Genomic DNA, 11,866 nt, shown 5'->3' on the forward strand with positions numbered 1-11,866 from the left:
ATTAAGTGCACATCTTGGAGCAGAGTTCTGAACTCTGGGGGTCTGACTCCTAGTAGGTGCTCTTGTCCATCCCGCCTGTAACAGTCACAGCAGAACTCCCTCTCTCCCTCTAAAAAAAACACCAAAACCTAAACCAAAACCCGGCAGCTCCTTTCTCTGTATCCCCCTTCCACTTAAGAAAGACAGCAGCATCCTGTTCCCCGGCCCCCCCCACCCCCCAATTTTCTTCTGGCCTATAGAAGGCCATGTTCCCTCAGTAGCAGACTCCTTGTAGGGCCAGACTCTGAGCACTGAGGACAAATCAGCGGTTGGGAGAGCATTGAGTGGAAAAGGAGTAGGGGTGACCAAGGTGGCCCCAGGATGAGGTACCAGGCCCTGCCCCTCCCTTTGGTTTCTCAGACCCCACGGAAGCCCCCGGGAGGGGTCAGGCTCTCTCAGCATGGCTGAGATTGAATTTCTTGCCCTGGTGAAGAGGGGGAAGGGTAGAGCTAGATTTAAGGTGACTCAGTAAAGCAAAGGAACATGAGGGCTCCTCTACCCGGCTTGTCTCCCCAGAGTTCTGAGCTCCTGGAGGCTGTGGGCTTAGCAGCCCTTGGATCCCTCCCAGGTGAGCCCACCACTTTGTTCCGGGCTGTTAATATTTGCAGATGAAACCGGGGGCCCAGCCTGGGCGCTCAGGGCTGTGGAGCCAGACAGTCTGAATCGCAGCCCCAGTGTGTGCTAGCTTTGTGACCTTGAGCGTGCCACTTAACCTCTCTGAGCCTGTTTCCTCACCTCTAAAGTGACAGCAGGACCGAGGGCTGTACATTTGGTTTAATGCCCTGCTGCCCCCAGTTTGCTATTCTTAATTTGGAGCAAGGGCCCTGCATTTTCATTTTGCACCGGCCCCCACAAATTACGTAGCCAGTCTTGAATGGGAATAGTATTATCTACCTCAGAGGGCTGTTGCAAGGATTAAATTAAATAATCTGTCTAAAGTGCTTACAGCACAGAGTGCACAATGAGCGGGAACAACTGCCTATTGTTCCCTGCCATTAGATCACCCCCAGTGCAGATCTGTGGTAAATGAATGAAATGAGAGAATGAGCGAGAGCCCGGGGAGCATCTGGAAGCGAAGGTGCCGGGGCTGAGGGGGTGGTACGGGAAGTGGGAGCATTTTTGTGCCCCACACGGCCAAGCACTCGTTCCCACGGCAGCCGGTGGTTTGCGCCGTGGTCCTGACCCAGACACCACGCCTCGAAACAGTCCACTCGGTAGGAGCTGAGGACGCGGGCGTGGTCTCAGCCCCCGGCAGTCTTCAGGGTCAAGCTTCCAGAGCGGCAAGAGAGGGTCGGCGGGGGCCACTTGGAGCGTCCAGGCGGGACTGAGGGCGGAGTCAGCCCTTCCGGCCTTCCCGGGGACGGGTCCTGGGGTGACAGCCCCGCCCCGCGCCGGGGACGGGGCCTCGCGCATGCGCCGGCCAGCCGGGGCAGGGCGGGGCTGCGCTCAGAGGAAGGGGTTGGTGCCGGGATGCGGGGGCGGCTGGAGCGGCCCCGCGGAGCCCGACGTGGGCAACAGGGGCTGTGGCAGGCTCGCGGGCGGCGGCGTGAAGGCGCCGGCCTGCGGGAAGACGCTGACCGAGGCGGGGAGGGTCACGCCGGCTGGCACGCTGCTGAGCGGGAGAGGCAGGGAGGCGCTGTAGGTCATGGAGCCCAAGGGCGCCCCGACCGGCCCGCCGGCCGCCAAGCCTAGCAAGGGCGACCCGGTGCGCATCTGGTTCAGGGTCGGCCTGGCCTGCTCGCTCCCACCAAACGGGTTGGTGGGGGATGGAGCGCTGAGACCTGCGGAACGAGAGCGGATGGGGAGCTTGGAGTGCGCGGGGGGGGGGGGGGGGGGGGGGCCCTAAATGGGGTGGCGGGGAGAGGAGGCGCGATCTGGGGTCTCAGAAATAGGGAAGAAGAGTAACATTTTTAGGGCAGGGGCTGAAAGGAGGGAGGGAGAGAGCAGGGGCCCCCAGTGTTGAGACGCGGCAGGGACAAGGGGTGTCCTACCTGTCAGAAAAGGGTTTCGCGTCTTTGCAGCCTGGGGCGCCTTGACTAATGAATCAAGGTTGACCAAGGAGGAGGCCGAAGGGCCCAGGAAAGACTCAGGAGTCCGGCATGCTCGGGCCTCCTTACTGGGCTGGATTAGCGCTTCCTCCAGTACACCCAGGTCAAAGGATTCTGGCTCCTTGGTGCCATTTTGCTTGGAACTGGGAATGGGGTCTCCAAACAGGTCCAGCTCTGGAACAGAAATGATTGAGCTCATGGGTAGGGATGGGGAGTGGTCACTCTGGGAAGAAGAGGACAGAGGCCACCTCTGGGCAGGTCCCTCATTCCCCAGAGCTGTATCATCCCCTGCCTCCTGCTTACCCACAGGACTGCTGGGCTTTCCCGAAGGCAGGGCCTGGGCACACTCCGGCCCCTCCTTGGTCTCTGTGGATACTGGAGGGTTGGCAAATGGGTCAAAAGGTGAGGTACCACCTAGAGCTAGCCAAGGAGGAAGAGGAAGATGAGATGGGCTGGCAAAAAGGTCAGGCACTGGTCTGACCCCTTTTAGGCAAGCAGCTGTCTTGACACAGACAGGATGTGCTGCCCCTTGGCGCTGGAGGGAGGGGACCCGGAAGTCCTCCCAGGCCCTCACCCACACCCTCTGGCCCTCTACTTACCAGGTGCATTGGAGGTCTCCACCGAGGCTCCCCAAGGGTCAGCCCCAGTGTCGGGGAGTTGGTGATGGGGGGAGTTCTGTGCCCAGAGGTCTGTGGATGGGGGTCTGGCAGGCAGCACTGGGGTCCGGCCCCAGGGCTCTGAGGAGGAGAGCATAGGGGGCAAGTCCCAGGGCTGGCTTCTGGACAGGGCACTTCCCGAGGGGACAGGAGACCAGGGGTCTGCGGAAGGCCCCCAGGAGGAGCCACTGGGCTCTGTGTTCGGCCTGAGACCTAAAACGGAAACAGGACAGACATGACCCCAGGCCCACCTTTACACCCAGCCCAGGGCCCTTCCCAGTTACCCAGACCAAGTTGGGAGGCCAAGGGTCCCATTTCACAGATGGGATGCTGACTCAGGACCACCCAGCAAGCTGGAGCCCATATTCGTCAAGTTCTGCCAGGAACGTGGAGTCCCAGGCATGGGCAGCTCAGGCCACCTTCCCAGTCAAGGGCAGAGACGGGCTGGGGCTTCAGGAAAGCCAAGGTGACCGGGGGAACCGAGAGAACATCTCCGAGTTTTCCATGAGCTGGGCTCTTCAGATGTGCGCTTCCATCCCTCACTACAACCCCATGTCCCAGAGGAAGCTGAGGCTCAGAGGGGTGAGTGTCTTGCCCTCAGCTGGCCCTCAGCTATGGGGAGGGGCTTTCTGGGGCCAGCCTGGAAACCTCTTGCAGCCCTGCATGCCCACCTGGGATGTCCCATGGGTCAGCAGAGCAGCGTGTGGAGGGCGGGGCCGGGGCAGGTACAAAGATGTCTGCCAAGTCCAGAATGGAAGACTGTGGAGGGAGAGAGGCAGCCATGGCTCAGAAGTGGGCGAGACCAGAAGAAGGGCGGTCCTTGGCCTGTCCTCCTCAGCCCAGCTCCTTCTCGCCTTTGTTCACTTCACAAACATCTACTAATGATCCCTTGTCTCCGTACAGTGCTTTGCAGTTTATAAAATGTTTCCTCATCCGCTTGGTGCCTGCACAACAACCCTGTGCACTAAGTAGTGCAGGTCGTGGTGTATCCATTTTATAGATGCACCAGCGGAGGCTCAGAGAGGGGAAACCATGTGCAGGGAGCCGCACAGCTGGGGAGAGGCAGAGCTGGGATAAACCGAGGCCTGCCTGACCCCTTCAGTTGTTCTGCTCCCCAGCCCATCAGTGGCAAAAGACAGATTTTATAACAAGTCGGCTTTCCTAAGTCGGAAACCAGCCACAGTGAACACAGGCAGAAAGGGGATAGAGACATCCTAGCTCCGTGCACAGCTTTGGAGGGTGGCCTTGTTCCCAGAAGCTACCCACTCCCCTATTCTTGGAAAGTATGTATATGAGCCCAAGATATTGTGAGTACCATGTGCCTGAGCCCGCCTCCCCCCGCCCCCAATCTGGATCCACAGTATCACGTAATCCTAGAATACCAGGGAGAGAGCTGCCCAACTAAAGGAGGAAACTGAGCCCAGAGCAGTGATGTGCCCCAAGTCAAATAAATGACAGCAAATCCAGAACCCAAATCCGGGGGAGGGGATCAGGATTCTTTGTATCCCACTTTGCTGTCAGCCCAGTCACCAGCCCATGTGGTCTGGGCCCGAGGGCTGCTGCACCCCCTCTATCCCTCTTTCCATTGAATAAACACTTAAACGGTGCTTACTATATATGAAGTGCAGTTCTGAAGTCTACAAATACCGACTCAGCTCATCTCTCAGGCTCAGTCAGCCCGTGCAGCCCAGCCCCTCCCTACCTGGCTGGTTTTCAGCTTCTCCTCCTTTCCCTCTTCTCTCTCTGGCTCTTTGTCTTGCCAACGGCGAACTGCAGCCCCAGCACCATTGGCCACAGGGGAGTCCTCTCCCCGCCAGGACCTCACCTCCTGTGGAAGGCACAGGGGAGTGAGGACAGCACGAGCAGCCCAGGCTGGACTTGAGGGGACCGGGGGAGCTGGAGTCAAGAGGAGTGCAGGGAGAGAGGTTAGGCACAGCGGGACCACTGGGTGCAGTGGGAGGAGCCTGGTTAGTGCCTGTGTAGCACCTGCACCTGCACCAGCACCTGCACCAGCACCTGCACCAGCACCTGCACCTGCACAGGAGGCTCGGCCTGCTACCTTCTCGTGCTCCTGCCGGCTCAGGCGCAGAGCCAGCTGCAGCTGTAGGTCCTCATCCCTGTGGGAGGCTGGGGGGACAGGCTGCAAAGGAGGAAGGAAAGGGGTGAACTCGGCCCAGTGCTCCCACTCCTGGGCAGGAGGGCAACGTAGCCCCGCAGGGGGAAGGGAGGTGGAGAGAGAAGGGCCCACCCTGAGTGGATGTGGGCATCCTGACCCCAAGGCATCAAGATGTGTGTGGCCTTCTCCCTGCCTGGGTCTGCGATGCAGTTTCCAAGATCAAGGAGATTGATCCTTTGCTTCCGGGTCCCCTGAGCGTCCCCAGGCCCTGCTGTGTGAGGCCCGGCTGCTTCCTGCCCAGTCTGCCTGGATCCGCAGAGAGGATGATGACGGGGGGGGGGGTGGGGGGGGCTATCCCTGCCCCCCTAAAAGGACAGCAACCCCACAGCAGGGGTTGTGGGGGCGGCATATCTCTGGGTCTCCCAGGAATGTGTCTATCAGCGTACTTGCCTTCCCCGGGGCCGCGGCAGGCCCGTAAGACACATATGTGCCCTCACCCCACTCAGCATTCGCTGCCCTTTCCAGGCGCAGCCAGAGGGGACCGCAGGCAGTCCCGGGCACACGGACAGGCCCTGTGCTGTCCAGAGTAGAGGAGCCTAGGAGCCAAGGGTGTGGGGCACCAGTGCCCTCCCCAGGCCATCGGGGGGCCCTCACCTTCTCAGCCTCCTCGCGGCTCATGGCCAGGGCCAGCTGCAGATGCAACTCCTCTTCTCCTGACGTCTGGGGCCGGGCCTGCTCCAAGTCGGACGTGTAGCGGGGGGATGAGGAGGAGGCTGCAACGACCATGGACCGTCGGCCATCGTGGCTCCTGTGACCGCGTGCCTCCCCTCCCCTGCCCCTCCCCCCACAACCAGGAAGCTCTAAGGCTCAGAGGGGGAAACTGAGGAAGGAAACGACTGGCAGCCAGGGCCCCAGGGGGACAGGCAGTGTGCTTGGCACTCTGTGTGAGGCTTCCCATGCCCCCCCCCCCCCCCAACTAGAGACTCCAGTCCCTCCTTTACAGACGTGCCAATAGCCAGAGGTTGCCTGGCCAGGGTCCTAAGGTAAGACTTGGAGCCAGGTCCACTACTGACTCCAGCTTCTGCAATCTTCTGGCTCGGGGGGGGGGGGGGGGGGGGGAGGAGGGGGCGGGGTGCCCATCCTGCCTGGGGTCAAGTGAGGTGGGAGGGAGAGAGTTCCAGCCAATCAGGGCCATGTATCTCAAAGCCCTTGGCACACTGTCAAGGGCTTTAAGAAAGGAGGACCATCCTGAGTACCCCTCAGATCCCAGAAGCCCACTTCGGGGCAGGGAGGAGTGTCCAGAACTGCTCTGCAGGAGCGCCGGGGTGGCTCAGTCAGTTGAGCGTCTGACTCTTGATTTTGGCTCAGGTCACAATCACATGGTTCATGGGATCGAGCCCCATGCTCGGCTCTTCGCTTACAGCATGGAGCCTGCTTGGGATTCTCTTTCTCTGCCCCTCCCCCGCTCACATTTCTCTCCCTCCCTCTCTCTCTCTCTCTCAAAAAAAAAAAAAAAAAAAACACAACTCTGCAGCACCCTGTTTTCAGGAGGGGGTCATGAGGAATGCCACTGACGGAGCACCTTGTGCCCTGTGTCTGAGCACAGGGCCAAGGGCATTCCTGAGCCTGGTCTCATTGATTCTCACATCCAACACCCGAAAGATTTTCCCTGCTTCACAGATGAGGAAGCGGAGACTCAGAGAGGCGGCCGTCTAGACCCCTCCGCTCGAAAGGGGCAGAATTAGGAATGCTGCTGGACTCCAGAAGCCTGAGCTTCTGCTACCACAGCAGCCCACGGGGCATGGTCCCACTGTCGTCTGCGCTAACTTGCGGGGCACCTGCTGTGCCAGGCGTCCTGTCTTCCGTGCTCCATTCGTCACCTCCCCGAATGCTCGCGGCATCCCTCTGACCTCGGGCTGCCTCCTGGCCCCCAGCCACAGCCCCGGGGCTCACTCACAGTTGTAGGAGGACGGAGATCCGTGGCGGCGGCCCAGGCCCAGCTGCCCGCTGCCGATGCCCATGCCCTCCAGCGCCATGCGCTCCTTGGTCTTGAGGGCGTGGGTCCGCTCCTGCCGGAGGCGCTCCTCGTCCCTGAGCAAGGCCATCACCTGCTTGACCTTCTCGCGCACGTTGACGCCCTGGTCCTTGCCGTCGCGGTCGATGTACTGGAAGTCCTTGAGCGTCTGGATGGTGTAGAGGTTCTCGCGGCACTGGTGGGCCACCCTCTCAGAGCCCGTCTTGAGCAGGTAGTCCAGCAGCGTTAGCGCCTTGTACACGTGCCGCCAGTTCTTGCCGCTGTCGTTGAGCCGCCGCCACAGCATGCCCATGACCTCGGCGAAGGCCACCGTGTTGAAGGTCAGGTCGGCAATCTCCGACATGAGCGAGCTGGGCGGGCCCCACGGGTCATTGCTGGTGGCCTCGCGCACCTTGATCTCGGCCTCCGAGTAGTTGTGCACGATGTTCTTCACCTGGCGCCGCAGCGCTGAGGTCGTCATGGCTGGGGACTTGGAGATGGGCGGCCCCCGCCCCCGCCGGAGGTGGAGGGCCGAGGGCCACCGTCTCGAGGTCACGGTCTCCAGGGATGGGCCGCCGAGCTCTCAGCAGGGCGGCTGCGTCCTTGGGTTCCACATGGGTCTGAGGAAGAGAGGGACTGGAACTCAGGAACTCAGGGGCAGTGGCTCACCTGGACAGCCACTCGGGCCTGGCCGGGGTCCCCGCTGCCAGGAACAGCCTCTGGCAGGTGCTCATTCTTATTTTTCTTATCTGACGCATTATTCAGCCAACACTTGCAGCTTTGCATGCTCTTTGCTCTTTTGCAGTCCCGCTACAAAGACGGGGTGATTATTATTATCTCCATTCACAGATGGGGAAGTGAGGTTCAGAGAAGGATTGAGTGATTCGTTCGAGTTCACAGAGCTGATGCGATTGGGAGTGACCCTGGCAGACGCACTCCCCCCCGTCCTCACCCTTAGCGACAGGCAGGAAAGCGACCCCCAGGAATGCCTGCTCACCTCCCTCCTGTTTAATTACCTCTCCCTCCCGTTTCGGAGGCCAGGATCTCACTTAGGAGCTATCCCTCCCAGCTCCTCGTTCCCCACTCCTCGTTTCTCAAATCACTAGTTTGTGCAGCTTAATTCATTCGGCACCTAGTTCCCGGGGCCTTCTCTGAGCCCGACATTGTGCCAGGCACAGAGCACAAGTCCTGGTCCGCACACGTCCGGATGCGGGGCATAGACGATCCAGCCTAACACGGACACGCACAGGAACACCCAAGCTAGGAAAATCAGGGGAGACTTCCCAGTGGAGGTGACAGCCTGAGATCTGAAGGGGAGGGTGAGGAGGAGCAAAGCCACAGGGTGAGGAAGGACAGATGGGAGGGAATGCTTGAGCTGGGCCAGAAGGCCAGAGAGGGACATGGGGCAGGAACATAAGCTCCCTGAAGGCAAGGCTGGTCTGGGCTCCCCAAACCTGAGGCCCTGGGTGCGTGGTCATCTCTGATAGCCCAGCGGGGAGGGAATCAGGGTCAGCCCTCTGCCCTCCCCACAGCGTCAGGACCAGGCCATCTGGAGAAAGCAAACCCAGGCTCATGACAGAAAAATGTTCTTCCAGGGTCCTACCAGAAACCAAACCCAGAATCCCCCTGCCACGGCTGTTTTTCTGGTATGCACACACACACACACACACACACACACACACACACACACAGGCTGGACCCACAGAGCCTCCACACCAACCGTGAACCCCCACCCCCACTTTTGGAGAGGGCGCCTCTCAGCACCTCTCTGCTCAATCCTGGGGCTCAATCTTGGGACTCGCAGGAGTCAGAAGCTGCCTGTCCTGCCCTCCCCCAGTCTGGGCTTTCCCTCCACCGGGTCCTGCCAACCCTGGGCTCGGTTCAAAGCGGCCAGCAGGCCTTGGCAGGCTTCTTCAGGGCCCAGGTGCCTGGGAGAGCTTGGGCCCGGAGGAGGGGATCCTGTGGGAGACCAGGCGGATGGAGTGCTGACTGAAAGGCTGCCTACCTTCTGTCTGCTGTCTGTCCGTCCAGCCTGGCAGGCCCTTCTGTGGGGATGCCACGGCCAACGCTTGTTTAACTCCTGTCCTCCTCCTCACTAGTGACTCAGACCTATCTTTACCTCCCCAACCGGTGGGCTGGAGGGTGGCAAGAGTCAAGATGGGAAATAATTGTGCCCCACAGCCCGCCCGGAGTGCGCACCCCTCCCAGTGCTGGCCCGCAGAAACCAGCAAAACCAGTCAGGCATCCTGCCTCCACCAGCAGCCCTACTTGAGCCTGGCTGCCGAGCCCTCCAGCCCAGCCTGGGGGCGTGGGAGGGGCCCTCAGTGCGGACCCGTGGCCCTGTCTGGACTTTCCTCCTAGAAGGGGGAACAGAGGAAACTCCTCTGCACATCTCTGCTGGAGCTGGGGGAAGAGAGGGATCAGAAACTCCAGGGAGGTGCCTGGACCTCCCTCCCCTGAAGTTAAAAGGGACAGGTTGGGGGGGGGGGGAGGGGGGAAGAGGGGGCAAGGAGAGGCCCAGGGAGCACGGAAGGGAGGGAGGAGGAAAGGAAGGATCGCGGGAGGGAGCCGCTGGGAGCTCTGCCAGCCGTGTTACAAGCAAAGGGTTTTATCGAACACAATATGCCCAGAAATAAAAGGGAGTGAAACAGAAACCCGGCAGCCAGTGGCGGCAGCGGCAGGCCCGGGAGGCCGGGTATGGAATTACTGCAGTGACCTTGAGCCAGACCCTGTCAGGTGGAGGGAAGGACACTGAGAAGGCAGAGCCTGAGAGGCTAATTCAGAGATGGGGTGGAGGGTGGGGGGCAGAGTGGGGAGGGGAAGGCTGGAGGAGGAGGCGGGGCACGGAGCACAAGTATCTGCTCTCTCCTTTATATAAGGTGCCCAGGAGAACTTGGTGGGGGGGCGGCTCCTTTTTTCGGGACTAAGGGACTAAGGGAATCCTCAGGGCTGAGGAAGTCGGTGGCCATCCTCCGAGTGGGGATTCAGGGAGAAGGAAGGAGCCTAGATATGTCGAGTCACGTGTGAGAGTTTGTCCAAAGTGTGTGTGCGCCCCACCAGCCCACAGTCCCTCCCATCCTCTGCTAAGGTGCCCCGGCCCCTGCCCTGCATCAGGTCAGCGGCTGCTAAGGGGTGGGGGGTGGGAAGGGAGTGGCGGTGCCCTAACTCTTGCCCGCGGAGGGACAGGAGCGAGCTAGAGCTCTAAGCTGGAGTCAGCCCTGGGGTGGCTGTGTCCTGGGGCCCCGGAATGGGGTAGGGGCTGCCCTGAGGCTAGAGGTGCCACAGAGGCCGAGGGGGAGGGGTGGGCAGAGGAGAACGGGAGTCTGCGGCGGGAATGCCACCGAGATGTCAGTCCCAGGGTGGGGAGCCGATCCTTGAGTCCTGCTTCCCGGGGGCTGCAGGGAGGGGAGGAGGGAGCGGCAGCGGGCAGAAAGCCTCCAGGATCCGCTAGAGCCCTGCCCTCCTCACCCCTCTCCGTGGGACCCGAGAGGGAGGCTAAGCCCCGAGCCTTCCATGAGAGGCACCACCGCCTCCACGGAGGCACCAGCTTACCTCCGGTGCGGGCTCCCTTGGCCCCAGCCCCGGGACCACGAGCAGCCTCTGCAGTGACCTTCCGACCTGCGCGGCAGGGGGACAGCACAGCCTCGGGAGCGTCCCCAGAGCCATCCACCACGGACCCCGGTCCTGGAGATGCCCACCCTCTCCCAGGAGGCGCAGACCCCTTGGAAGGGTGGAGGCAGGGTCCCCAGGAGGGGCTGCAGCCCTGCCTCTTGCCCGTTGGTCTTTTAGCCGCCCAGCCGGCAGGCAGGCAGCACTCGGAGGAAAGTTGCCCAGCTGGCCGGGCAGGTCTGCCTCAGCAGTAACAGGACACAGGAGGAAGCGCAGGGTTGTTAACCCCTTCCTGCTGGCTGGGCAGGCGGCACGGGCAGAGGGGGGAGGCCTGCCTGCTGGCTGTCCCCAGGACGTGCACATCCAGAGCCAGGGCTGGTAGCCCACTCCCACCCAGCAGCGAGTTAACCCTTCCCCTGCCTCAACAGGAAATAGGGTGGGGAGGGCTCCAACACCCACCCCACCCCTCCCCCATCCCCCCCCCCCCCCCCCCGGAGCCAGGAAGACCATTCCCAGGCCACTTGGCGGAGCCTTGTTTTCTGTGGGCTCCAGCTGGCCCCCTCAGCCACCCCGAGAGGGGCACGCAGGCTCCAGGCATAGCCTCTCTGAGGAACGGAGTGACCTGATCTTTCCAGAACTCCTCCCGCTCTCCACTGGAGGATGCTGAGGCCCACGAGGTCCTTATCAGAAGCACCGCATGCGAAACCAAGCCGGCAGGATGCTATGGCCACTGCCCCGTGTCCCACCCACACCCCTGCTCCACCAGCACTTAAAGCAATGAGCCCAGCATTAGCACAGTTGTTCTTTGAACTCTGGGAGCCGGGACCCGGAGCCCACTCGCACGGGAGGCCTGGCCCAGAATGAGGATTTTGGACAGACAACCCCGTTCGGGCATGGAGTCTGAGCGGACAGCACTTTTCTTTCCGGGGGCCACCTCTTGTCCACTTCGCACTGCTCTGAGCAAGGGGGTGGGCATTCAAGTCCAGAGGCTGTTTTTAAGGCAAAAAGTGGCTCAAGGAAACCAGCTGGTCTGACATGAGGCGGGGCAGAGACAGGCTGCCGAGGACACGGGATCTGGTCTCTGGGGTGGGGCGGTGCAGTGAGCATGATCCCCAGGGCCCTTGGACCCAGCTGAAGTGGGAGGATCTCAGGGAGCCAGGCCCCATGGGGCCTAGTTCTCCTGGTCTCACATTGGTCATACTTGGTGATGACACTTGGGAAAGACCTGGCTCCCGGAAGTGTAGCCCCAAAAGCCTGGGCCAAGGAAGGTCAGAGGCGGGGTTCATGACAGGTGATGCTGTCCTGTCACCGGACTCGTTCCTTGTCCTGCTACCAACCTGCTCTTCTGCTCAGCACCCCACACATCACCTTCCGGGTGTGTTTC

At 61.3% G+C, this 11,866-nt stretch overlaps 1 protein-coding gene across 3 annotated transcripts; it reads right to left on the bottom strand.

Moving 5' to 3' along the window:
- Positions 1-1,336: 1,336 nt before the first annotated feature.
- EPN3 (epsin 3) lies at positions 1,337-10,734 on the bottom strand. 3 transcript variants are annotated; one of them, XM_027034075.2, is made up of 10 exons: positions 10,426-10,732; positions 6,817-7,493; positions 5,514-5,632; positions 4,803-4,883; positions 4,446-4,571; positions 3,415-3,502; positions 2,687-2,956; positions 2,391-2,507; positions 2,031-2,261; positions 1,337-1,820 (listed from the first exon to the last, which is right to left on the bottom strand). In XM_027034075.2, exons 2-10 carry the CDS (start codon positions 7,352-7,354, stop codon positions 1,486-1,488), a joined length of 1,905 nt encoding a protein of 634 aa, XP_026889876.1. In that variant the 5' UTR covers positions 7,355-7,493; positions 10,426-10,732; the 3' UTR covers positions 1,337-1,485. The 3 variants fall into 3 exon arrangements, with proteins under 3 accessions (XP_026889876.1, XP_026889878.1, XP_026889877.1); XM_027034077.2 differs by lacking the exon at positions 2,391-2,507 and having other exon boundaries at positions 10,426-10,734; XM_027034076.2 differs by lacking the exon at positions 4,803-4,883.
- Positions 10,735-11,866: the final 1,132 nt, after the last annotated feature.

The sequence above is a fragment of the Acinonyx jubatus genome, chromosome E1, assembly GCF_027475565.1.
Source record: "Acinonyx jubatus isolate Ajub_Pintada_27869175 chromosome E1, VMU_Ajub_asm_v1.0, whole genome shotgun sequence".
Classification (NCBI taxonomy): Eukaryota; Metazoa; Chordata; class Mammalia; order Carnivora; family Felidae; genus Acinonyx; species Acinonyx jubatus.